This window comes from Papio anubis, chromosome 1, assembly GCF_008728515.1.
Source record: "Papio anubis isolate 15944 chromosome 1, Panubis1.0, whole genome shotgun sequence".
Taxonomy (NCBI): Eukaryota; Metazoa; Chordata; class Mammalia; order Primates; family Cercopithecidae; genus Papio; species Papio anubis.
Window position 1 is genome coordinate 110,326,845 of NC_044976.1, and position 26,436 is coordinate 110,353,280.

Sequence of the window (26,436 nt, forward strand, 5' to 3'; positions counted from 1 at the left end):
GACAGTCCAGTTCCGAAGGGAATAGCAAACTAGACCCTAAATCTAGGATTTGTGGGGCTTAAGTGTCTGTCTAAGCTCATCCTTTAAAAAGCCTCTTGGTCCCAGGGTTAATGTCTTATGCTTTTCCTTCTCCTGGCCCAATGAGAGGCATCCAGGGAGCTGAATTCACGGTTCCATGCTCTCTCCAAGCATGGCACCTCAGCCCTGTGTGGGTGAGGCTGTTGACCTTGATCTGCATCCTGCCAGCTCACTGTCGTCAAGTACCCTGTTCACGCACCCTGGGGGAGTCCGCAGGCAGGGCCTCCCAGGCCTCTCCGCAGACTTGCATTTCTAATGGCTGCTTTGGTCAAGGACTCTTTAACTTCTGCTTCTTTGGAGGAGAAGAAATGGGAATAGAAGGTCCCCAGTGCACTACCCTCTTAGGGGCTGGTTCGACAGGGTTAAGGATTATCCAGGCTACTGGGCTAATGACCAGTTTACTTTGGAAAAGTGAGAGATTTAAGCCTTGTGCAACTGGTAGGTGAGAATTCATTCAGTCCAACCCCCTCACCATTCAGAAGAGGACACTGAGGACTAGAGCGAGGAAGTGACCTGCCCTAGGTTACACAGCTTGCCAAAGCTGGCCCCACACCCTGACTCCCAATCCAGCAGTCTTGCCAGCGTCCTACAGAGCTCCACTCTAGCCAAAGGATTCGGGCAACCTATGTGAGCCAGCTCAGGCATAAAGCACCTAACTCAGAGCAGAGACACAGCAGCCTCTGCTCCTCGGATGAGAAGCTGACCTTACATGGAAATATTCAGAAAGACACACACAATGCGTGGGAGTGAGGAGGGAGGTGGGCATAATGCTTCATAATCTCTCTGTAAGCCCTGCCCAAACTCTGAGCATGCCAGCTGGGCTGCAGAATTTTTTTATTAATCCACACAACACACTTTTTGCTTGCTTGAGACAAGCTTCTGCTGGAGTGAGGAAAGAAAGGAGAGAAGGGGGATCTGGCTCGGAAGGCAGGGGCACGAGTCCTCAGGTACAAAAATCTCAGGAACTCTGAGCAATTTTTACAGGCAGAAGGGAAATGGGCCACGGAAGAAGGGAAAAAAGAAAAAAAACAAATCTAGGGTCACATAAGCTGTATTGATCTTCATCTTTCCTGTGGAAAAATGGCATGAAAAAGAATGAGGCCAACAGCTAAAATGTCAGAAGAGCTAGCAGAGGAGAAAGTGAGGATCACAACTTACGAAGAAAGATCCATACCTGGTGACTGGGGGTTCCTCAGGAAGGCTGTGGGGCAATGCCTGTCCTGTTACACCCAGGGGTGACATCTCCAGGGGAATCTTCCACCCCCAGCCCTGGCCCCATCTACATTATCTCCTAGAACCAAAAGTGGCTGCAGGTCAACGCCAGGACCTGCTGCGGAGGGGCATATGGCAGACAGGGGAACCTGTGCTCTGTCACGGGCTTCTGACAGGCTCCCCGACCTGGTCTCCAGAAACGTGGGAACTGGCTTCCAGTTCTCTGCTGGCTGGGCTGTGATCTCTCTAGTGGACTAGGAGGGGACCGGCTGAAAGGCTGAGTGATGCCCAGAGCTGCTATGGAGTGGGTACAGATGTCACCAACTCCCAGACCAGGACACTAGCAACAAGGCTCCCTGGAACCAGAATCTCTCAAGAGCAGGAGATGGCATGAGATTTTAAAAGTTATTATAAAAGATATTTACATAGTATGCATATTTACAATTTTCCCTCTTTTTTTTTTTTTTGGAGGGGCAAAACCACGAAGCTTACAATACATGAAAGTTTCCCATTTCCTTCTTTTGTGTTTTCCTTCCCTTTCGCCAGTATGTGCTTCCCCTGCTGGTGAACCACTGCCTGCCTGCCTGCCACAGGTGTCCTTGTCCCTGTTGGCCACACGAGCCTCCATGCCCACCCTCTTGTGCCTACTGACCTCGTCTCCCTTGACTCTGACCTCCCCTTTGTCCATTCTTCGTCCATTCTGTGTCCACCCTTCACCCTCAGAACCTTTGCCAACAGAGCCCAAGAGTCTTTGGTCCTGGTGTGGTAGGACACTGGGGGCGCACGCATTTCCTCTCCTATGCTCAAGTCAGAGGCTGTGGAAGGAGATTTCTCCACCTCCTAGGGAAGGCATTTCAGGCTCCCCAATGCCTCCAGCGGCAATTCGGTGGAAAACGATAGGCAAGAGCAGACACCGGTCAGCCCAGTGCCAGTCTGAATCCCAGATTCTCCACTGGTCAGTGGTAGGCTCCGAGCAGGCTTCCTCAGCTACAAAACACAGATAATAGCAATACTGCTCTCATATGGTCACTGGGAGAGCTAAATACGTAAAAATAATTAATAACATTATAAAGGCTCAATAGTATTAGCTGTTATGATTGCTGTCAATGTTGTTGTTAGGGATAATGACAGTCATCTCACATGTCAGGGTGAACCTATTTCTACTCATTCAATCTTCAGTGGAGTGGCAAACAGCTGTTTCTCCACCTTCTGGCTAACAACCCTAAAGAGACTCAAACACAGCTATTAAATCGTCATTTCTGTTGTGGGGCAGCCTCTTTCCATCTCGAAACCAACTGTGGATGGCACTTTCCTGGGGGGATGCTGGATGGCTGACCCTGTGCACTCTCCTGCTGTGACCCCTTGGCTCACTCCACGTGCAGGCTTGCACGTGGCGAGATCTCGGCTCACTGCAACCTCCACCTCCCAGGTTCAAGAGATTCTCCTGCCTCAGCCTGCCAAGTAGCTGGGATTACAGGTGCCCGTCACCATTCCCAGCTATTTTTTGTATTTTCAGTAGAGACAGGGTTTTACCATGTCAGCCAGGCTGGTCTCGAATTTCTGACCTCAGGTGATCCACTCACCTCAGCCTCCCAGTCCTTCTCATTTTAAACATTCATTTGTTGATCATGTGCTGCTCTTACTAAAAGGTCTGCTCCAGATAATTTGCCTGTTCTGTTCACAGATACGTCTTTGGCCTCCAGCATGATGCCTGTTGCATGGTAGACCCACATTATTTGTTGAATAAACAATCAAATGAATTAATGTATTTAATTTTTCCACCAAAATGATCTTTTAAGGGCCAACTGAAATGCCACCTCCTCCAAGAAGCCTTCCCTGATCCTTGCCTCCTCCATCTTCTCCTCACACTTTCCTGTCCTTGATTCACGCCTCTGACATTGTTGAGCCCAGAAATGTACAGCTCTGTGAACACAGGCATTTCTCTTACTGGACTAAAGTTCCTAATGAAGCCAGTGGACTCTAATGAAGTCAAAGGATCTCAGTCTGAACCCAGTAATGCTACTACCATGTGGGAGCTTGGGCACAATATTTTAATCTTCTCACAATCTTCTCATATGTAGAATGGGAACCTAACATCCACCTCAAGGGATTTAGTCCCCACCCCTTTCTCTCTTTGCAGCTCCTCATATCAACTAGGACTGGGTCATCTTCACAGTGTCAGCTCCATGCATGTTTGCTGAATTAGTGAACCATCACTTCCCCCAGTTTCTTACCAAGGGCCCAAGACAGATGTCTCCTAGAGGGGGCAGGTCACAGGATGCTCTCAGTGATAACAGCGGGTGCATCTGACATTTTTCTCCAAGGGAAAGGAAGGAGTAAATGAGAGAAGTGGTGTCTTAAGTGTCTGGAAGTTCTGCCAAGAGCTTGGCACTGCAAGAACCAGGACAGTGTCACCCACAAAGGCTGTACCACTCTGAAGCAGCATCACTCTTGAACAAGCAAAAATGGTCCTTGGTCTGTGGCCATTTAGACCCCATGTGCCATCCACATGCCAATGTAAGGGTCTCTTTATTATTATTATTATTATTTTAGCAAAGCTCATAAATTCTGCTTTCTTGGGTGGGTACTGTTTGTTTAATAATCATTGCCGGAGGCAAAAAAAAAAAACCCCACAAAACAAACAAACAAACAAAAAAACCCTTGTTTTACTCAGAAACCCAATCTGACCTTTTGGCTTCAGCAGAAACACAGTATAAAAGGGAACTTCCACAGGTGAAGACAAGAGACTGAATCCAAGCTTCAGCAAAGCTGTTCACAGACAGCACCAAAGTTTCTACTGGGGGCAGGTGCCAGAGAAGTAGGGCATGAGGCAGGAAATGCTCCCCATGCCCTCTTCTCTTCCCTCCCTTCATCTTTCCCTGGCCAATCTCATCTATTTTTTCTGCTTCAGCTGATGATTTTGGAAACGGCCTGTTTATCCTCTTTCTCCCTGCTAAGCTCCAGACCCATCTTTCCACCTGTCTGCCAGCCACCTCAAGGACACCCAGGGTTAACTGCAAACACCACAGGTCCAAAGCCAAGCTCGCTGTCTCTGTCTTCCCTCTTGACCTCCTGACAACCTGTTCCTTCTCTAAGGAATTCCAACCTCCATACCTCTACTCATGCCAACTCCATACCTCTACTTATCCAGTCTTATAATTCCAGAGTTCTTTTCTTCCTGAGTGTCATTCCATTCCAGTCCTTTCTCTTCTATTTCATTGCAACTGTCTTAGTCAAGCCTTCTTTACCTCTTACCTGGCTTAATCTTCTGGCTGACTGTCCTGTGTCCAAGGGCACCATTCCACATTCATCCAGAAGACAGCTGCCAAATAAATCTTCCTAATGAATACACACTGGACTACCTTTAGTGGTTCCCTAATGCCTATCAAATGAATTCCTTAGCCTAATATTTTAGGCTCTCTGCATCTCTATCAAATCTTTTGTTACTGCTTTTCTCTAGCTATTTTCCTATTTGTATATCTTAAACACTAGCAAACCAGCATATTAAGCTTCCCAAACATCAAGCCCTTTTGCAATTTATTAGGATTTCCCATTTCCACATATCAAAATCCTATTCACCACTGTTGGTCTAGCCAAAATCTCCTTTCCATGAAGCCAATCGTTCATTCATTAGCAAGTGTTTGTTAAGCATTTATTCTGTACTCCTGATCTTTTCAGCACATGCCCCATTCTCCCTTGTACACTCTCATGGACATACTCCAATTCCCCGCTATACTGACAACTTCTTAGGGACAAGCCTCATGTTTTCTTTATTTCTATATCCCCCAAAATGCCTACTAATATGCCTTGCAAATTCAACTGGATGTTGAATAATGTTTGTTGAACTGAATCAAGATTTGTGCTGCCCATGGTTGTGATATTGTTTAGTTTAATTCTCTTAGTTTTCTTTTCTGCTGAAGTATGCGTGTCCAGAAAGAAGTAAAAATAAACTAATGATACTCCTCAGCAGCTATAAGCCTGTAATTATGGTTAACTCTCGGTTATCCATGCCACTGGAAAAATAGCATTGGAAAAACTCCCACATCAGAATCATAAAAACATTCTTTCCATCAGTCTTTGACATGCATTGTTTAGTTTTTAAGCAGCTGATTTTCCTTTTTAATTGTTTGGCTGATCAGTTGATATCTGCATTTACAGTCTTTCAATAACTGGCTGGGCAATAGGGATAGAAGGAAAGATGGAGGACTATGCTACTGGGAGAAATCCAGTTCAGAGCGAAACATTTACTTTGTACAACCTCGAAGGCAAGGCTCTGGCCAGTCAGAACATCATAGGCACTTGGAGTGTGTCAGCAGGGCCCCATGGTTTGGCCATTTCTTTTGGATGACTGCAAAGGGTAGAGATTTCCCAGTCTCCTAAAGAGCCCACTCTGGTGTCCAGAATTTGCTTTCATATAAAGAAGATAACAAAGTTCCACTGGGACTGATAAGGTTCTGGGATGGAGGGAGGGCTATGTTTCCAGTCCTGCTGGGATCGGAAGGAGCTGGCTGTGCCACTGGAAACCACTGGGTGCAAATCAAAGAAAATGTGATTTGCAATTTTGCAATGATAGCTAGATAATGTAGGGGGGAAGTTCCCCTTTTCCACTTCTGAAGCAAACAAATATCACATGTGGTAGATTCGGCAGCTGCATTAGTTGGGGAAAATTGATGCACATTTCATGTGTCAGGGAGCTGAATCCCAGAGAATGGAGCCAGCCTCCCAGAAAATGGTTTCTTTATATAGTTCATCTATTTATTGTTTGATTGGGTTTTCTGTATATTAAATTCAAGCTGTTCTGCCACTCATGGGCATTATGATGTGTTGGCTCCGTGGGAAATAATGAGGGTGATGGGATTTTACAGCATTGCATTACAAAGGAGGCGTCCCCAGCCTCATCCATCTCTCCATCAACTAGCTTGTGCATGAGGTGGCACTTATATTAAAACGATTTTTCTGATTCAGTTTAATGACACTCATTCAAGTCCTGACACCCAGAATAAGATTACACGAGCTAAATGCAATCTTCCTCTATCCAGTCATGGTCAGCAAACGCTCAGCTATCTTCCCTCTCCAGTCCTCGTCTTCCCATACACCCGTCATTTGCATTGAGCTAGTTGGAGGGAGGTAGGAGTGGGGAGAAAATGCCTGTGTTCTGGCCAGAGAAAAGCAGACTGGACAGAGGCTGGAGTCTGAACTTGTTTTGGAGGCTGCGGCAGCTGAGCCTTCTGGCAGAAAACTTTGAATACCCAAAAGCATTGTGGGAAGTCCTTCCTGCTTGTCACTAGAAGTTGGTTTGAGGTCAATACTGCACACTTCTTCTGAAGAAATTTCTGGGGGCCTGGTCCCTGTTTCCCAGATTTAAAAAAATAAAAAACTTGGACATCACTAGAGGATGAACACTTAAGATATGAGTGTTTGGTAGAGTATCAGCTTCCTGGAAGTGGTTGGTTGTGTGCAGAGCCACCTGCCTGAGGATAGCGGGTGGGAGGTGAGGAGACTCAGAGCTAAAAGTCTCTGCTGCTCTCCCTGATGGGAAAGAGTTCCCAGCTACAGTGGAGCACGCACCAGAGCCCTGCAATGGCCTGGGGCAGGAGCTCCCTCCTGGGTGGGGGGAAACAAAAATACTCAAGTAATTACTGAGGGGCATTTCCCTGCTCCTGAGGAGGGAAATGCTGCCTTTTATTTACACTATCTTGAGGCAGAATAATTGCTGCTCCTCAGGAGGAATCCCGGTTGTGTTTAATGGGTGTGTTTAAAGAGAGAAACTCAAACGAAACCAAACAGAGAGATACAGAGAGAGATTGAGATTGATTTTGAGGGATTCCAGAAAAGATCTGTGAAATGGGCACCAGCCTAGAAATCCCTTTCCAAAAACTGCAGCAATTTGAATTGCTGAATCAGAAGACAAATTCAATGTGATGCTCCCGGTGTGAAGCACCCAAAAGGCTCAAATCCTACCGGTGTGAATTAATCTCTCCCATCTCTGCAGCCTGAAGCCCTGTGGCTTCCTCTGCTGCAGCTATCATAGCTGCTGAGTTTTAGAGTGGCCTCTCTGTTTTCGTGTCTGTGTCAACACTGTCCTCCTCATGGCAGGAAGCACTGTGCCCAGCCACTTGCCAAGTGCTCAGTAAATGTTGCCCGGGTTGAAAGGAAAGTTCTCTCCAGGTACAGACGCTGCCTGCTTACTGCCAGCATCAGGCCTACTCTGAGATGCTGATGCTACAACTCAGGTGCTCTGGCTTGTTTGTTACATGCTGAGGTCTCGGTTGCTCCTGGCCTTGGAGCCATCCTGCGAGGCCTTGAGATTTCTTCTTGTGAAATGCTTCTCCCAGGGGTAGAGAAGATCTTTAGGACTGTGTCTTCTGAGCCAGTCCCCTGTTGTGGGAGCTGGTGAAGTTTTCAGCTGGCTTGGTGGGAGCAGGACCAACAAGCACTTCCTGAGAAAGCTTCCTGGCGCCTCTACATTCAAATATATGCAGAATTGCTCACTTCTCCCATTTCCACTGCCGCCACCCTCAGTCCCAGCCACCTTGATTTCTTGCCTGGATTATTGTGTTAGCTTCTCCCTTACAAGGTATTTACTATCTGGCAGCCAGAGCAATCCTTTAAAAATGGAAGTCAGTGGCTCAAAACCCTCCATGCCAAGCAGAGTAAAGACAAAGTTCTTGTGGTGGTCATGAGGACCCTACATGAGCTGATTCCCCTGTTACCTCTCTGGACTCATCTCCTGGTACTCTCCTGTCCCCTGCTCTTGCAGCTTGACCATTTGGACCTTCTTACCTTTTCAAGAACAGCATACCAAGGCCCCTCCTGCCTGTTAGACTTTGCCTGTTGGACTTTGCATCTGCTATTCCCTCTGCCTGGAATGCTGTTCCCCAAGCTATCCTCATTCCTTCAGGTCTCTGCTCGAATATCTGAGAGGCCCTTATTGACCTCCTAACATGAAATAGCAACTATCCCTTGCTCTGCCCAACCCCACACAATCAGCACTCCACAATTGTCATATCAGGCTTTAATTTTCTCTGCAGCCTGATAAGATGTATTTATTTATTTGCTGTTGGGTGCTGTCCACTAGAATGTAAGCTCCACAAGATCAGAGACTATTTTCTTCTCTGCTGTATTCCCAGTGTCTAGTAGGTGCTCAATAAACATTTGTTGAGTAAATAACTGAATGGAGAAAAACATCATGGGTAGAGGGGCTTACCTATGGCCCCCCTTCTCCTCCTCCCTGGCCCCAGAGTCTGCAGGAAAAAGCGTAGCCAGGTAGCCAAGAGTTGGATGCAAACTTCCCTTGTAAGAAAGCCCCAACCCTGCTAAGCCTAAAATCAGAACCACAGAATGCCCTGCCTGACCTCCCTATCTCTACTCTGTCTACAAATACTATGTCTGACATGACTATATAGCTAACATGTAGATAGCATGTTCATTGGTTCTCATATTGGCAGAAGATGGTTATCAAATGAGAAAACTAAACAAACGAACCTGAGTGAACAAATACTTAATTGAGACACACTATATATCAAGCTCTATGTAAGGCATGAATCATGCATGATCTCTTGAACAGAGAGCTCACATCCTGGGGGAAAGACACATAAACAGCTGAAGTTCACAAAATGTGGCAATGACAAGACAGAGTAATGCAAGGGCTACAAGAGGAGGCAAAAGAAGTGTACCCAGCTCCTGGAGGTGACACGGGACTGAGTTTGAAGGATAATGTGTATCAGCCAGACACAGAAGCAGAGTGAAGGGTAGTCTCTGGAGCACCAGAAAGAGTATTCAAGTTCAAAGGTAGAGAACTGGGTCTCATTCAATTCATGTTGCCTGAGCCTTACATTGGCTGATGTGCAATCATAGTGCCTGTGTATTCTCAGAGCCTGCCATGCTGCCTGGAGTGTAGGAGGCACTCAATAAATGTTGAACGAATGAAAGATTCCTTGTTGAGATGCAGTTCTGCACCCTCGCTTAAGAATTTCAGCACCAGAGAATTGTCAACAAAGAAATGTCAACAGAGAAATGTCAACAAAGAAAAGGCTTTGAGGTCTTCTGTTCCCAATAGGTGTCCTCAGATAAAAGTCCCCTAGGCAGGGACCCACCCCCAGGTAGGTGGACACTATTAGCCAGCGTCCTGGGGCCAAGGTGCTTGGGCATTGGGAGGAGCATTGATGGGCTCTGGAGGCAGTAGATAAAGGTGCAGATAAAATTTCAGGTACTGAAGGGTTAACAAAAACAGATTTCAGACTGGCTCTACTTCTGGCACTATGGGGAGGCTTATCAAGTACCCCATTCTGTGGTGTGCCTGTATCGATCTCCCAGGCTTAGTCTCCCTGTCTCTTGGAACCTCAGGCAGGCCCCTTCCAGGATTATGTTTTAAAGTGAAATGCAAATCACCTGGAGGCGGCTTCCTGCTTGGAAGAAGTAAAAATCAATTCTGTTTTCATTAAAGTGATTTTTGGACACTGTCAAATGCTCTCTGATCTCAGAGCACGGGGTGACAGACAGGCTGCTGGTCTCAATTACATAACCGAGACAACCAGTAGCAGTGGGCCATCTCATCAGGATCAGACACTGCTCTGAACCCCTCCCGAAGATACCCAAGAGCAGCCTCATCCAAACCAGGCCTGGAGCTGGCCTCCCCTGGTCCTTGTGGATGCTTGCTCGCAAGGCTTTCCTCCCACATGCTCTCCTCTTTCCCAGACCCTCCGGAGCTTCTCCCATGGATTGTCCGGGACAATCATGATGCCAAATGAAATTAAGAAGGGAAATCTGCTTTGAGAGAGTTTACGTCATATAATGCATTCTCAAAGTAGTTAGGTTGGTCTTATTTAAAGTTGGGAGTTCTATGTTATCCCTTCCCTCTGTTAACTGAGATAACTGAGGATTGATTTTATTTATAGCGTCAATTATGAGGATGGAAATTAATCCTCAAATGGGGCATTTGGGAACTCAGCTGTCAGGGGGCTCAAGGGAAACCTGGGCAGAGCATCAAGGGTCTTTCCCAGTAGCACAAGAGGCTGCAAAGGAAAGCCATCCTCAAGCCCTGACAGCAGCTGGGCTGTTATTGTTCTTGTGTGCTTAAGGTATTCTGAGATATTAACTAAACGGTAATAATTGGTTCCAGGAGATCTCTCCCTGGAGGACACCTGAGTAACTCATCAACGAGGTGCTGGGAAAGCAGGCAGAGAGGGCAACCAGAGCAGGAAGAGTGAATGCCTTTACTCCGTGTATCAGCTCTCCGTGCATCAGTCGGCTCTGCCCTGCAGAAGAGCTGGAGACAGTCCCGCTCCGGACTGGAAACAGGAACTCAGGGAAGGACCAGGGAAGGGAGTGTCTGGAGAAAGGAAGAGGTAGATGTCTACTGGGAGCTGTTGGAAGCAACTGAATGATGGCAAGATATTGGTCCTTGGTATTCCATGGCCACTTGGGACTCAAATGCCAGTGTAGAGTAAGAAAAAGATGGACTTTCTGGAATGGTTGAACAAGGCTACAATTAACCATGAATGTGGTCAGGACAGAAACTAGCCATGGAAGAGGGAAAAGTTTCCAGGGTCAAGTCAGCAAAACGTCCAGTAAAGACAAGAAGATCTCCACAGTACTGCAGGGCAGCCCAGGGAATAGATCAGACACCAAGTAAAGGCTGCTCTCCTCCCTCCTGGAGGACCAGGGCTGGGGCAGAATACATATATCTGAGGGGGCTTCAGGCTGTGCAGGCTCAAATCTCAGATCCACCTTCTAGAGAGAACAAGTAGGTCTAGAAGGGACTGAGAATAGTATCAGGTCAAACAAATGGAAGAGTCACTCCATTCACACTGGTTCATCCATTAAAAGCATTTTGCCAAGCACTTGCTATGTATAACCAAGCAACAAGCCTGGTAATGGTGTCAACTGCCAACTCAGGTCAAAGTCAAAGTAGCCTGACCCAGCAATGAGCTGCACTAGCCAGGACAGAGGGAAAGAAAAAGGTTGCTTCCTCATTACTTATCTGAGTTTAAGGAAGACACTACTAAAGGTTTCCTTTCTTGCCCGTTTGTTTCTCCTCCCAGAAGCTAGACATTTAAATGCATGGGGAAGGTAAAACAAACTTGTTCATTGTCAGATGTGGGGTGAGGGAGCCCACCAGGTCCACATTCAGGGAAAGCACGCTTCTCCCTAATGCAGGCAACCTTCCTTTCACCCTCCAGCAGAATCTACCAGTGCCCTCCCAAGAAAGTAAAAATGAGATCAAGATAGTCCACCTTGATGCTGGACTTGCCCCTTAATCTACAGGGTGAATGATAAAAGAAGTCAGCGGTTTCCCCAGAGCATTAAAACATGGATTAATCACCATTAATTTCTAAGGCAGTATTTAAACTGCTCAGAAGGAAATGCTTTATTTTTAAAATCTCCGTGTGTCTGGTACAGTGCCTGACACATAATACTCATTGGGCTGATGCTTTCTTGACTGGCAATATGACTAGAAGAGAGTATCACACCCTGAGGCCATAATAAAAAAGTAATAACCCTGAAGGTCTGATTTCTACCTAGGGGACCTGATGGCACGGGAATGAGTAGTAGGGTGAAAGGAGAAAGGGCATTGAAGCAGCCAGATTGGTATTTGAAAATTAGTTCTGCTCCTTATCAGCTACGTGACTATGGAAGTTTATATAATCTCTCTGAGCCTCAACTTCTCCATCTTCATAGAGTATAGAATTTTTTCCAACCTTGCAGGGCTGTTGTAAAAACTTAAAGAGATAATATATGCAAAGTTCTTAGTACACTGTCGACATATAGTAGACAATCATATGCTGTTATACTACTAATAAAAAGCAACGAGCAGGTGGTTATCGGCATGCCTGTTTTCCTCCACATGGCTATCCTGAAGGATCTCTCTGGTGTCATGAGTCCCATCAAGGGGCATCTGAGGGCACTGGGCAGTCAGAGCCACATCAGGAGATTGACTAGAAGTGGAAGTGAGGTGTCTGGCCACGGGTGAGGTCTCCTTCAGTAAGGTGAAGGGATGGCTAGGGTCAGCCTAAAAGGGATAAAGATGACCTCCTGACAGCACAACTTCTCCAGCCCATTTTATCCCCAAAATACCCCACTGCGCCAAAAAGCCCACATCTGCCACCTGAACCAAGAGAAACAAGGTCAAATGACCAAACATTCTTACCCACTCTGGGTGAGCAGCCATTTGAAGTGTGTGTGTGTGTGTGTGTGTGTGTGTGTGTGTGTGTGTGTTGGAGTGGGAGGAAGGGGCAGGGTGGTTCTGTCAGACAGATGAGAAGTAAAGGGAATGCCTTAATCAAATGTGGCCTTCACAAATGGATGGTGACACCCTTGCTCTTCCCCTTGCTACTCCCTCACTCTCCTGTGTGGCAGAATGACAAATGTAATCATTTTAAAAGTTCTCATCACCTGCTCAGTCATTCCCAATAAGCATATGCAGCACTATGGAAAACCCGACACTACTGCCTCCGGGTTTCGGCCAGGAAAAAAAAAAAAAATCATATCACCAGGACACCACCAACCAAACTGTCAAAGACAAAATAAAAAGCTTCATGAATTCTCCATCAGCAATATAACGCTTCCTGGCCTAAGCAAATATAGACCCAGTATATGAATTGTGGAGGGATTTTGCATTCAGCTCCATGGTTTCTAATAGCTGAGGCAGAAACCCCTAAGAAATCTATGTTTCCATAAAGCCATCTCTACTGGCTCTAATCCTGTTAGGGTGAAGATTAAAATCTCTTTCCTGAGCTCCCTTCCTCTGATGGAAAGCTTCACATCCCAGCATCATGGATACATTTCTGTGACCTCAGCTGGAGAGGGGACCTCAGAGAGACAGAATTACCATGACCTCCCCGAGCACCTGTCCCTCCTTCTGATGTCCCTGCTTCTGTGTCTGACCACATGATCCATTCAGACCATCTCACAGTCACCCAGGTCATTCAATCACTGACTCAGACTAAGAAAGCAAGACCGATAGTGCTTTAGAAAGAAAGAATAAACCAGGTGCCTCACTTTGCGGAAAATCCAGGTTCAGAGTCACTTAGAGAAAGTCTGCTCAGAGCTACCGAACCCTTGAGTGTCTGTGGCAGCACAGGAGAAAAGCACGACAAATGGGAAAATGGCCTGCAAATATACTACAAAGAAAAAATGCAGAAAGGATCCAAAAAGAGTGCTCTTGGTGTCTTCTGCTAATGGACATCTGAACCCGCCGAACTTCTCAACAGTCTCCTCTCTCCCCAACCACTGCCCTGACCTTCTCCCCAAGCAGCCCCTATATGCACAGATGCATATACAAATGCAGACATCACCTCACCTCGAGACTTCACACGCACACAAGGCACGGCTGAAAAAAGAATTGGTGACTTAATTTTCTTAGTTCTATAAAATACATGCCCCCACCTCAAAAAGAAAACTCAATTCCCATCAAGCCACCACCCCCAAACAGATTACTCATGGGCTTTCCCTTTCCCATACAGCAACTCCCCCTGCCCCCACCACCTGGGTAAGGGACTCCCTCCTCCTCTCCCCATGGTGACACCCTCAAGGCTTCAGAGGCCATCCAGCTGTCCTCCAACCTCCATCCTGGTTTCATCCACCAGTGCTGACTTACCCCAGTGTGGTCATGGTGACAATGGTGTACCAAAATGAGGCAGGGATGCTTGTGAACTTGCTGGCCGAGGAGCCCTTCTCAGCATAAAACATCACAGTGGCAAAGATGATGATGGCCATGGTGAGGGAGAAGAGGAGAAAGCCCAGTTCGGAGGCACAGCTCTTCAGTGTGTAGCCCAGGATCCGCAGGCCCTGGGAGTGGCGGGAAAACTTGAAGATCCTGAAGACGCGGAAGACCCGGAGCGTGACGAAGGCGCCGGACACGTCCTCATTGTTGGTCATGACCAGGCCGATGTAGTAGGGCATGATGGCCACCACGTCGATGATGCTCATGACGCTGCGGATGAAGCGGTAGCGGCTGGGCGCCGCGAAGAGCCGCAGGAGGTACTCCACGGTGAAGATCATGACGCACGCCGTGTCCAGGCAGAAGAAGGCCACCGAGTAGCGCTCCCCGCACGGCAGCTCCTTGCTGCCCGGGACCGTGCCGCACGGCACCGTCTCCACCACATTGGTGATGACCGAGACGGCGATGAAGAAGCCAGTCACGTAGTAGAAGACCAGGGCCAGCGTGCTGGTGTGGGGGTTCTCGAAGGCCCGCCACATGGTCTGGCGGAAGCTGAGCGAGGGCATGGACTCCTGGTTGTTCTCCGAGTCATTGTCGTCCATGAGCCGCTCGGCGTTCTCCCTCTTACGGTCCTTGTACTCCTCGTAGCAGCAGTCCCCGATGATCTCAGGGAGGATGCCGTAGAAGGCCAGCTCATCGTCGTAGGCAGAGATGCATTCGTAGCGCGGGTAGTGCAGCTTCCCCGTGCGGTAGAAGTTGAGCACGCAGCGGAACACCTCGGGGTCCCGGTCGAAGAAGTACTCCTTGGTGTCCTCGTTGAAGAAGAACTCCTTCTCCGTGCTGCCCAGCAGGGTGTCCGGGTAGCGCTCCAGCGTGGTCCTCCAGGTCTGGAACCTCCGCCCACTCACGTTGAGGACGATCAGTTCATCCTGCCGCTTGTTCTTGTCGGCCGGGGCCAGGGGCATGGGGCAGTTGGCCACCGGCATCCACCCGATGGCCGCAGCCCGGGCAAAAGGCAGCCAGGCCGCAACTCCGGCTGCCATGGTGACTCCAGCTCTTGGGCCGGCAGCCGCGCGGACACTGTGCACACCAGCTTGGAGTTAGTTCAGCAAACCCTGGGAGACAGGAGGGGAGAGGAGAGGGGGGGTGAGTCCATATCGACTGGCAGGTAAGAAATGGGACACAGGAAAGGATCATTGGTGAGTGAAACGGCCAAAGTCTCCAGGGCAGATTAATAAAACTGAAATCCCCCCACAGAGAGGTGACTTGATTCTTTGCCATCCAGACACTGGGAGAACACCTAGCTCCCGGAGCTCAGCTGGGTGGGATCCCCAGATGTTGCTGATGACTGCCTAACAAATCGTCAAGTTCCAAGAGGGCTCAGAAGCATTTGGAGGGAAGGCCTCTTTAGCAGGAAGATCTGGCAAGATGTGGGTAATAATCAGCTCTGAAAGGTTATGGCGTTATTACCAATTTAAATTGGGAGAGGGTAAATGAGTTCTTATTAAACGAATTTAGAAGTGGGATAAACATGCTAATTTTTATTTCACTCTTTCACCCACTGGGGTAATCAGGAATGGGGTGTAGATGAGGGAGATCAGGTAAACAATTCTTTCTACACCTCCCTGGTGAGGAGGCTGGGGCTGCCCAAGTCCAGAAAATTCTCTGAGATGGCAGGTGACCACCAGGATTGGTGAAGTTCTGTCCCCAACTCCCATGGAGAAGGCTCTCCCTGACAAAGTGCTACTCTGTGGGACACTCAGCCCCTACTCCTTGCCCTAGCAACCTAGTATCAAATTTTTCCCCTCAGACCCTCAGAGCCATGATGGAAAGACGTGGGAAAGGTTGTGAGGCCAGGCAGGGTCTCTTTTCCTGCTCTGTGAAGGGCATCTTGGCTTCTTGGTTCACCTGACTTCGATGCATCGTCTCTTTCCCTCCCCAGAGGAAGCCGATCCACGCTCACTGCCGTCCCTAGATTCCTCTCCTCCCATCTCCATCTGCCCACCATCCATAGCTCCCTCAGGTTATATAACAACACTCCTTCCCATGGCAGCCTCTCTCACCTGGCCCCCACTCCACCCTCAGAGATTTTTCCAGAGCCGGGCCGCCCTGTCCCTTTACCTCTCTAAACCACACTGCATAAGCACTTCCCCATTACCTGGGTGGACAGAGGGAGCAATAGCACGGAGAATTATATTTGGCTTTGGGAAGCAGATTTACCTTTCCAAATCTGGCTTTTAAAAGATGATAGTGAAATCGCTCTGCAGTCCCCAAATGTATACCATCTGTGGGAAGGCATGTGGTGACACAGAAACACACGTAACAGAAATTGGAAATTGTTTGGGGTTGACACACTCATCTCCACTAATCCTAAACTGATCACACAGAACAAATCCTAACTCGGAATTATTTGGGCCCTCTAGAATTCAGCTGCTGTGATTCTATGTTTAAATAAATGAGGAAGAGGTGAGTCTTGGAAAATTTTTTCTGTTACACAAAGACTTGTATAGGGAGTCGATCTTCATCTCTCTCTATAAACCTGCTTCACCTTCTCCTGACTCCCAACTCTTCGAGGTTTTTCAGATCTCTACCTCCCTCAAACTCCTGAGCTGCCACTGGACTTTTCTGCTCAGATGCCTCTGAAGTGGACAGGTTTAAACAGAACCTGCCTTCTTGTAAAAAGCTGCTGTTCGCCTTTTCTTCATGACATCCCTAACCGCAGGGCTGTCACCTTGACCATTTTTCTCTAAAGAGTTGCCAAATAATAGGCAATAGCTCTTACTGCCCTCATGAAGGCCCAAAGTCCCTCGGGCCCCCTTCCCATGGACCTTCTTGTCGCTCACTCTCACACCCCACCCAGTTTCTCCTGTTCCCCTGAAATCCATTCTGCTCAGTGTTATCTCCCTAAAGCAAGGTTCTGATTGTATGTTACCCCATGACCTACAAAATAAAGTCCAAACTCCTGGCCTGGCATTCCAGTATTCCCACAAATAGATCCTAGCTTCATACTCCAGCCCAATGGCCCAGGTACCCGTCCTAGTCTCCAGCAATAAGACCAAGACCTGTTCATGGACAGACCCTGGGGAGGTCTGCCTCTGGACCACTCTTCCTTCTCATGAGAATATCCTTCCCCTGGACCCCTCCTATTAGAATCCTACCTATTCATCACCCTCTCTGTGATGCCTTCTCCTCTCCCCACTATGAGATTCTCTTCTTCCTCTGGGGTCTTGACTCATTGTTTGCCCTCTTCCCTAGCACCTATCACCCCACAGCTAGGATTACACATACTTTATACACATATTATTAATAATGACTAACAATTGAGCACTTACACTATGCAAGGCATTACACTAACTATCTCCCATAGATTATCTCATTTAACCCTCACAGCAACCCTAGGAAGAAGAGTCTGTTGTGTCCCCCATTTCATAGATAAGGAAAGCTAAAGCTTACTGAGACATAGCAGTCTAACAACCCCAAAGCGGCAGAATAGGGATTCCACCTCAGGCAGTCTGCTGAGGGCTGACGGTGTGCCGGGCACAGCACCACACACTTACATTGAGCATCTCAAGAGATCTCACCAACAACCCTGAGAAATAGACACCACTGTAGGCCATATTTTTTCTACAAAAGAAAGATGAAGCATAAGGAGTTGTAATAATTGTCTAAAGGATGTAATAAGTAGGCGCAGCCATTAAAGCCAGGCAGACTCAATGTGGAGTTCAAGAGTACAGCCAGACCACTCCCCAACCTTCCCTATCCCACACTAAGCTCTTCTGGGCAAAGGCCGAGATGCCTTCACTTTCATATCACAACCCAGAAGGCAGCATAGTGCACTGCATCAGTAGGTGCTTGAGCTGGGACCCCAGTTTTATAGGTGCCATTTTTTCCCCATTAACTTTACTCTATGCCTTGCTAATATATTTCAGGGGTTGCCAAGGGTGAGCGTTCTGTCTCCAAACAGACAGTAAAATCTGAAGACAGATCTGAATCAAAAGAATCCAATTCAAGTATCTGCCTCTGACTCAGTCAAGCTTTCTAAAGAAGCCAATCTCTGCCTCAGTTTCCCCATCTGCATGCTAAAGGGAATTGTCACAGGGCCCTTCTCTCTCTAATAAAGGGAGGTTGAGTCAGATGCTACAGAAGATAACAGGAATGACAATGACATTTCCCGTAAGTGTCACTGCTCAGAGAACAGAAAAACAGCACAGGCCTGATGAGCTCCTGATTACTGGAACCGAGGAACTGAGGAAAGAATGGAGGTCGTTCACGCATGGCAGTGGGTAATTCACATGCTACTGATAGAAGAGTCGGGAACACATCCTGCATTGTATTTCTTTCTAGAAGAAATTTACCCTTCTAACTATACTTTGTTTAGGATTAGGAGACTTAGTAGTTCCTCAGCATGCACTTAGCTAGGATTTATTTCTAATGGGCAAGGGATGTTTGAGAAGCAAGTCCACAAGTTCAACTCTGTTCACAGGTGATTCCAATTCAGAGTTGGTTACATTTATTGAGCACCGACAATGCTCTGGACACTGTCTGAGACACTTTTACACACAATATTTAATTTATTCCCACTAAAATCCTATGATAGAGGCTTTTCTGCCCAAAGCTTACAGGTAAGGAGAGGGAAGTTCAGAAGTCTCCTTCAAAGTGGCTAAGTTCTATGTATATATAGGAGCTGACAATTTTCAAATAGACCATTGATCACCTCACTGCCAACTGGCTTTCCTGATCTAGGTGTTGCCCAATACTGATATTCCCAACAGAAGACAGCAAGATGCAGAGACTCCTTTCCCTATCTTCCCCAGGCAGCAATGAGCAAGGGCTCATGAGGCCTTGCAATTCCAGTTTCAATCCCACCATCATTTTGTGAAAGCAAGCCATGATCACCCTCTGGGCCTCGGAGTCCCCCTCTGTAAATTGAGAATTGGACAGAAACGTGACAAAAGACCATTTGGCTCAAATGATCCCTGATTCCACTGGATCCAGGACCTCAAGTCTGTAACTTAGTTCTCATTGAGACCTCTTAATGACAGTCACCCATGCAAAGAAGGAAGTAGAGCATCTGGGCTTGTTGCTGTGAGGATGGAGTTAGCCTGAGCCTCAAGGTAGCAAAGGGAGTTCTGGGAATTCCTGCTGAGGTTGGTGCTCTGCACAGGGCACATAACCTGTGTCACTTGGTACCCAGGGGCAATTCAAGGCCTGGTCCACCCACAGACCCTTGGCCACCTTCCTAGAGAGTAAAGGAGACCAAGTTCCCAGACTCTCAGCCCTGGACCTTTGACCCTTAACATCCTGTTTCATCCCAGAATAAAGCTCAGAGAGGCAGAATCTTGAGGGGGTTCAAGAGGCAAAAAGTAAGAGACCACTGAATTAGAGGCACCCTGTGGAACCCTGTGTGGCCAGACACAGAGTTCTGCCCCCTGAGAGGGCGATGCCCTTCCTCTTTCATTCTCCTAGTCCTGCTCTACCCGGATTCCCAAGTTTTAATACCTGCCCCTGCCAAGCTGAGTCTCATCACCTTCTCCTCTCTACCCTAAGCCAATCTCCAAAAACCGGTAGTGTTTTACAAACTGCTTTCAGATGAATAATTGAGAGCTCAGGAGAAGGAAAAATTAACCCCTCCCTATCTTGAGACCATAAAAGCTTCCGGTCCCAAGGCCAAATGTTTACCCGATGCATGAATCCAGGGCAATCTTCCTAAAGAAGGCCAAGCAAGCACCTGCCTGCCTCCAGAGGCTCAGCGCTGTCCCCCTGGTAAAACATACCAAAAAAGGAGCAATTACCCCATTGTTACTTTCTCTGTGTGTGGGGGTTGGAGGGTGAAAGGGGAGGACAAGTGTCCCACCAGACAACATACCCAAGGCTACACTGGCCATATCCACCCCACAACCCTGCAGGAATGACCCACTCAAGTAGGCCTTCTCCATGGCTTATACAGCAGGGTTCGCACCCTGACAGGAACCAACACCTTCCGGAGCTGGCCTGGGTATGAATTCCTGCAACAGGCACAACAGTGCGGCCCCATTTCCAGCCAATGGCACTGCACATGCCTCAAATGCCAAGGTTTTACTAGGACGTGGACGCCTTACAAATGAAAAATCTGAAGCTATTTTTGTTTTTGGCAGAAGAGTTTGACAGTGGGAAAGATAGGGGGTGGGGGCAGGCTGGAAAAGAGACATTCAAAACAGGTAAGCTCTGAAATGAAAAAGGTGGCAAATCCTGGCAAAGGAAAACATTTTCCCCTGCTGTAAAAAGTCAGTTACTCCATTAAACAGCTTCTGTTTTGGAGGTAAAAGGCCAAAAGTGGGTGGAGTGACCAGACAGCCTGTCCTGGGGTTTGACACCTAGCTGAGTACAGGCATAAGGCAGCAAAAAAAGTCATGTCACCAAGGTCTGTCCTTCAATGACCTCAGTGGAGAGCATCTGGAAAGTTACTTTCCACAATCTCACATCACATCCCTTAGCTCAGAATAGGGCTGGTCTGGGGGCAGCGGAAGGTGCCCATGACCCAGAGGGCTTCTCCTGTGTTCACAGGATTTTGGTAGGCAAAGCATGAAACTGACAAGGTGAACCAAGCTGGGGATCCTTGGGGGACAGGCTTGGGACACACGCACAGATCCTCTTCTCCAACAGTGCCACTCCTAGGCTAGCCAGGGCACTTTCCTGAACTCTTTTTCTCCAGCCTCCTTAAGAGCAAAAGGGAACAAGCTACCAACCTCTTTCTCTGGGGGTGGGGGAGAGGGGTCCCTTGTATACTTGCATTTTGTTGCATTGAAGTAGAGACAAGGAAAAAATAAACACATCAATTCCCTTCCTGTGGGCCAACAGGTCCACATGGGGAAATGTACACATGCTTTGTATTGAATTCGTGCACACCCAGGAGCCCTTTCTACAGACAATAAACATACAGGCTCCCTCGAAGTAAGGTAAACAAGGCATACATTTAACCATCACGTACATTCATGCAAAATACAGCAACGCATGCCTGGTCTTACAAACATCGCATTGTGCCTAGGACCCCGAGAAAGTTCAGACGCTCTCTCTTAAGAAATACACGGACCCTTTTTCTTGCTGTGCGATTTCAGGTCTGGAACCTCAGCCTGTTGCTGACATATCAGGGCTGCCCGGGATAAAAGCAGAACATCTTGGATCGTATTCAAATGTCGACACTAAGCAAGCGCAGGAATTTAGTTGAGTCCAGGTAACTTTGCCCAGTCCCTTCCCGTCCCCCACCTCCAATGTAAACACCTCGCAAAGTGAGTCTTTCGATCCCCCTCCCCGGGGCCTCGACGGCCCTTGGCGTCACGTAGAGACCTTTCCCAGAGCTCGCGGGGTGGAAGCGGCGTCGGGCAGGACCAGACGGACTGGCCCCCAGCCTCTGGTAGACACACCGCCGGCTCGCCGGGCTGGAGAACTTTGCGAAGCGCCCCAAACCGCTCCCGGTTTCCACTTCCAGCCATTTCTCTCCTTCTCCCCTCACCAAGAGCGGGGACGGAGCAAGCCTTCGCCACCTGTCTCTGGCACCCGCCGAGGGAAGACAGGCCAATGGAAAGAGGGCAGAGGTTCACACCCCACCCCCGAACCCCAGCGCCTGGCTGCCCGGAGGTGGCTCCATAGCCCGAGGGAACCGACGCCCCCGGGCCGGCTGCCTGCTCCCCCACCGCACGGGCCCCACCCCCAATCCTTCCGGCGCCCCAGCGCCCACCCACCCGGGCGCGGGAGTGGGAGGGTGCCGCGTGGGCAGCCGGAGCAACAGGCGTGGGAGCAGCGCTCCTCGCACTTCCTGGCTCCAGAAGGCTCGGTCGCGTCCCTCTTACCTTCCGCGAAGCCAGCCCGGGCCCCGCGCCCGGCGCCCCGCGCGCGCGAGGAAGCTGCAGCCGGGAGCCGGGGGCCGCGGAGGCGCCGAGCGCCCAGCAGCGCGGGGAAGCGCCCAGCAGCCGCCGCTTGCGCGGCTCCTCCTCGCCAGCGAAGTCTCGCTCGCTGCCTCCCTCGCTCGGTCGGTTCGTGCGTCCGTCCGTCCGTGGGGCCCTCCCTCCCCCGCCGCCACTGCCGCCGCCACTGCCGCCGCCACTGCCGCCGCCGCCGCTGCCGCAGCCTCCGCCGCTCCAGCCCCGGCTCGGCAGTGCGTCCCCTCCCCGCCTCGCCGCTCCGCTTGCGGGCTCGCGGGCTCCCTCGCTCGCTCCCTGCCCCCGCCGCTGCCGGCGCCGCGCCGAGCGGAGCCCGGCCGGCCACGGGCTGCCTCTCTCTGGGTCCCTTTCCCGAGGGGGGAGGTGGTGGGGGCGCGGCGCAGGCGGGGCGGGGAGGAGAGGAGAGTCCGGGGGAGGCGGCAAGGCTGCGCCCTCGGCTCTCTTCCGATCCCCGCGGGCCCTGCGGCCCCAGGCCGGGCCGGAGAGCGCCGGGCCGGAGAGAGCCGAGCCGCCAGGCAGCGGAGGGAGAGAGGAGGAGGACCCGGAGTCTCGCCGCGGGAGGGTGCCCAGGGCGAGGGCGTGCGAGGGGGAGTGACTCCGCGCGCGAGGGTGTGTAAGAGTGTGAGTGCGTGTGTGTGTCTGTGTGTGTGGAGAGGGGCGCGCGCGTGAGCGGGGGGTGGGGAAACGAGGCAGAGCCTGGTGCGTCTCCCCGGGCGAGTGGAGGAATCCTAGGGTGTGCCTGGAGGTGGCGGAGTGTACCGACGCGGGTGTGAGCGCGTGTGCCAGCGAGGGTGGGCACGGGGGTGAGTGTGGCAAGGTGAGCTGGGTTTGGGGGTGGGGAGGAGCGGCGAGTACGGCGTGAGCGTAAGTTCGGGGGCGTGTGTGGCTGGGGACCCACGGAGAGGTGGCAGGGAGCGCCGGCGTGTGCGCGCGTGGGGTGTGTGTGCACCTAGCTGTGTGTCTATTTCTCGCTGACTGTCCACAGGGCAGCAGCATCTGCTTGAGACCAAGCCCGGCCACCTGGCAAGGTGGGGCCCCCTACCGCGGAGGCTTCGCGGCTGGCCCCCGGCTCTCAGCTCCGAGTGCAGAGGCTGAAGAGGTACCCAGGGGACACACTGCCTCTAACCCCACGTATGAGCCGCTCTCTCTCCTCTCGGAGGGCGAAGACACCATCGGAAGGTCGAGATTCGCCCTCCTATTCCGCCACATCTACCCACTACCCAGACCGAGAGTCTGGACTTGAGAGCGTGAACTCTCACCCGAGCCGGTCCCCTTCCAACGGGAGCCCGCCCAGCTCCTCAGTCCCTCCATGAAGCCCATGGGTCCCCACTGCCCTGTGCCTCGTCGACCCAGGATGGGGAGTGGGAAGGTCAGCATGGGCCCACAGGGCCAGGTGTCTGGCCCAGATTCCGACCCTCAGGGCGGCGGCGCGCAAAGGGCGCAGTCCCCGACGCTGGGCGGACCCGCGGCTCCGGCTTTCCCGGTGTCTCCAGCCTCGGTGCCCGGAACCCCCGATCTCGGCCCGGCGCTCCGGAAGCGAGGCAGCTCGGTGCCCCAGCAGGGACGGGGAACGCTTGGCTTGAGAGATCACATTTCTGGGTGTGGAGAGGTGGGTGCCGAGGCAGAGGAACGCAAAGTGCGTTGTGACCGTGGGGGTGTTCTAGACTGCGAGGGTGTTCTAGACCCTAGGACAACTGTAGACCCAGGGCTGGAAAACGACCTCCCTGAATCCGGAACGGGGCTTCTGGCTTGTGAGAACCCCTAGCCCTCTTCCAGATGAAGGAGTGGGAGTCGGTAATTGTGGTCTGGGCCCTTGTGGGCCCCTGGCACCTTGGAGTCCCTCATTCACTCACTCTCACTTTTTCCGGAGCCCCCTTCAGTCTGTCAGTTTAAAAGGTACACAATTGGCCCTTCAGGAGGTGGGCGTGGGCTCCATTAGCGTTTGCCAGGAGTCCCGGAGCTGTGTGGGATTTGCATACAGTAATAATGATTAACAACACTGCCACTCCCTGGCAGACAGGGGAAGAATTCAGGGAAGGCCCTGGCGCTGCTCCCACCTCCCTCCTCCCTTCCCTCTGGGGAAGGGCTAATTTTCTGGCAACTGCACACCTCAGTTCCTCTGACCCCGGGGAGACAGTGCCTCGGGTCCTGGGTGGTCACTACTCAGGAGGGGGGGGCACTTTCCTTCAGTCCTCCGTCCCATGTTCAGGTCGGGAAAGTGAAACCCATATTTTTTTTCTGCCCAGGTTTGAACTCCTGTACATTCTCTCTGTTGTTTAGCATCTTGGGGGCAGCTCAGGGGTTGAGTCTTCCTCACTGTTTGGAGGCCTCAGGAGACAGTTGGGGACATCTTTTCTCCTCAGAAAGTCAACTAACGGGACAGTTGTGGCCTCCTGAGACTCGTAAGCTCCGTTTGAAGACCAGACACTGGTCCAGACACCTGCCTCCTCTTTCCTCATAAGCTTGTAACTCATTGCTTAAGTGTGGTAGCTGTAGACTATTCTCTCCTTTCTGTCTTAACCATCTAGGGAAAATAGGAAAGACTGGGATTTCTAGTCTAGGCCAGTGTGAGTTTTGTTTACCAGCCCTTCCTACAACCAGGTGATCTGCAAAATGAGAGCAAGCAATGGGGAGAAAGGAGGCCCCTTGGCTCAGGCAGCTGGAGTAGCCCTACTGCCCAGGAGATGCTGTCCCTCCTACCAGTCCCCAGTCATCTATTGCATCTTTCCAGCACTGCCTGTCCTCACCTTCCCCCTCTGCCTCTGGTCCCGGCCTGGCCGGGATTTTCACTTGCTTTTCCCCCATGACACGGCCGCTTTTCCTTTAACTCTCAGCTTCTATTTAAAAAGCTAATTTGGGAGCTTGTCGATGCTCCCAATTCAGACATTTTAAATAGGAACTGAAAGTCAGGAGCTGCCAGGGCACTAGATTTCCTCCCGTTGCCACCAGCACAGCTGAGGCATTTGTTCAGTCACTCCTCTGGCCCTGGCCGTGTGTGTCTGTGTGTGTGTGCACCCGCGAGCTCAGGGTGTATTTCAGGCTATCTTTTCTATTTAAAGATGGTGCTTCTATGGATGACTATTCTTTCTCTGTGTGTGTGTCCTTTCCAAGCTGTGCACACATGAGGATTCTTCTTTAGTCCCATGGCTCTGGCCGGTGTTTGCAAAGCTTGTCACCGTGTGGACTGTCAGGGTAATAGGCAGCCCAGCTCAAAGTCGGCTGCTTCTTTGCTGACGTGCCAGGCTGGTGTGTCTGCGTGGCTGTTTCCCAGGGCTGCTCTGTTCAGGGTCTCTTTTTGAAGCTATGCCTCATATGCCTCAGGGTGTCCTTAAGGGTCACTCCCACCCTCACTGCTTATAGCTGTCCTATTTTAGCAATCTGCCCCATGCTGGGGCAAGAATTTTGGGGGTGGGCTGTACCTCTGAGGGTTACAGCCTTTCTACATTTAGGGTGCTATGTACCTTGGAAGTAAAAAGCACAGACTTTGAGGTGAGACTGCCTGGGTTTGAACCTGCCTCTGCTGTTAATTAGCTGTGTGATCATGTGGAAGGTACTTAATCCCTCTGTGCCATCATTTCTTCCTCTCTCAAATGGCAATAAATAATACTGTCTACTTTATAGGGTTGTGAAGATTAAATGAAGTAACACAGACCAAGTGCTTAGAATCGTGCCTGGAACATGGGAAGTACAATATAATTGTTGGTTGTTGTTGTTCAAGGTAGGAGTGGTGCAGGCAGGAGGTGCAAAGAAATCTGTCTGAGGAGGAAGATAGAACTGCCGGATTGTACACAGAGACACATATAGTCACTCACCCACCCATCCATGTAACAATAAAAATGCCAGGCCACAGTCCACAGGGAGTCAAGTTCACCTTGCTGAGATAGCTGATTCTGTAAGTCCCAGAAAAGGGAGATTTCTGTTGAAGGAATAGAGGAAGAGTCTAGGGGTAAAGATGAGGAATGGGCTTGACCATGTCAGAAACCCATGGGACATTTCTAGGGAGCCGATTTTATGCTGACGAGTAAGTCCCAGGACCTTCACTATCCATGTGGTCCCAGCCTCCCTTATTTAACCACTGAAAGCAAGGCTTTATGAAAGTGAGCTCCAGTGAGAAACTCAGGAGGGTGGCACCTCGTTCTCCCTGAGGATCCCCTTGGGTTTGGGATACTCTCACTTTCATACTGCCATTGCCTTCCATCCCTTATTCCCATAGCTGGGCATGTGAGCTTTTATTCAGTTGCTATTAGAGTTTATTTCACCTCAGTTTGCGAGCATGTAAAGAAAGAAGATGGGCCCACAGGAAGCTGCTAGCAGGAAGAGGAGCTCTGAAGGACAGGAGGCTGTCCAAGGGATGAAAGCAACATTGCAAATGCTCGGCTTAGCATATCAGCCGTAAGTTGAGGAGCCACCATATGTTGGGCTCCTTGATAGATTTTCCATAATCCTGCACTATAGATACTACCATCATTTTATTGATAGAGAACCAGCTGGTGGAGAGGGACACTCCAGAACATGTGAGGCTGCATAGCTAGATTGGAGCTCTGACCTCTCCCTTTTGCCACTATCCCA

At 50.1% G+C, this 26,436-nt stretch overlaps 2 protein-coding genes across 4 annotated transcripts in view; one reads left to right on the forward strand and one right to left on the reverse strand.

The window, feature by feature from the left end:
* The window catches only part of KCND3 (potassium voltage-gated channel subfamily D member 3), a 215,286-nt gene extending 193,300 nt beyond the window's left edge, over positions 1-21,986 (reverse strand). Inside the window, exons 1-2 of one of the 3 annotated variants that reach the window (XM_009215375.4) lie at positions 21,778-21,986; positions 13,889-15,066 (exon numbers count right to left, since the gene is read on the reverse strand). In XM_009215375.4, coding sequence (XP_009213639.1) covers positions 13,889-14,994 — 1,106 coding nt within the window. In that variant the 5' untranslated portion in view covers positions 14,995-15,066; positions 21,778-21,986. Of the gene's footprint in view, positions 1-13,888; positions 15,067-20,955; positions 21,579-21,777 lie in introns of those variants that run through there. The other 2 variants (XM_009215355.4, XM_031652019.1) reach the window with 2 other exon arrangements.
* A 735-nt stretch (positions 21,987-22,721) lies between these two features.
* LINC01750 (long intergenic non-protein coding RNA 1750) lies at positions 22,722-25,485 on the forward strand. Its single transcript, XM_021926779.1, has one exon. It carries the CDS (start codon positions 23,177-23,179, stop codon positions 23,630-23,632), a length of 456 nt encoding a protein of 151 aa, XP_021782471.1. The 5' UTR covers positions 22,722-23,176; the 3' UTR covers positions 23,633-25,485.
* The last annotated feature ends 951 nt before the right edge of the window (positions 25,486-26,436 follow it).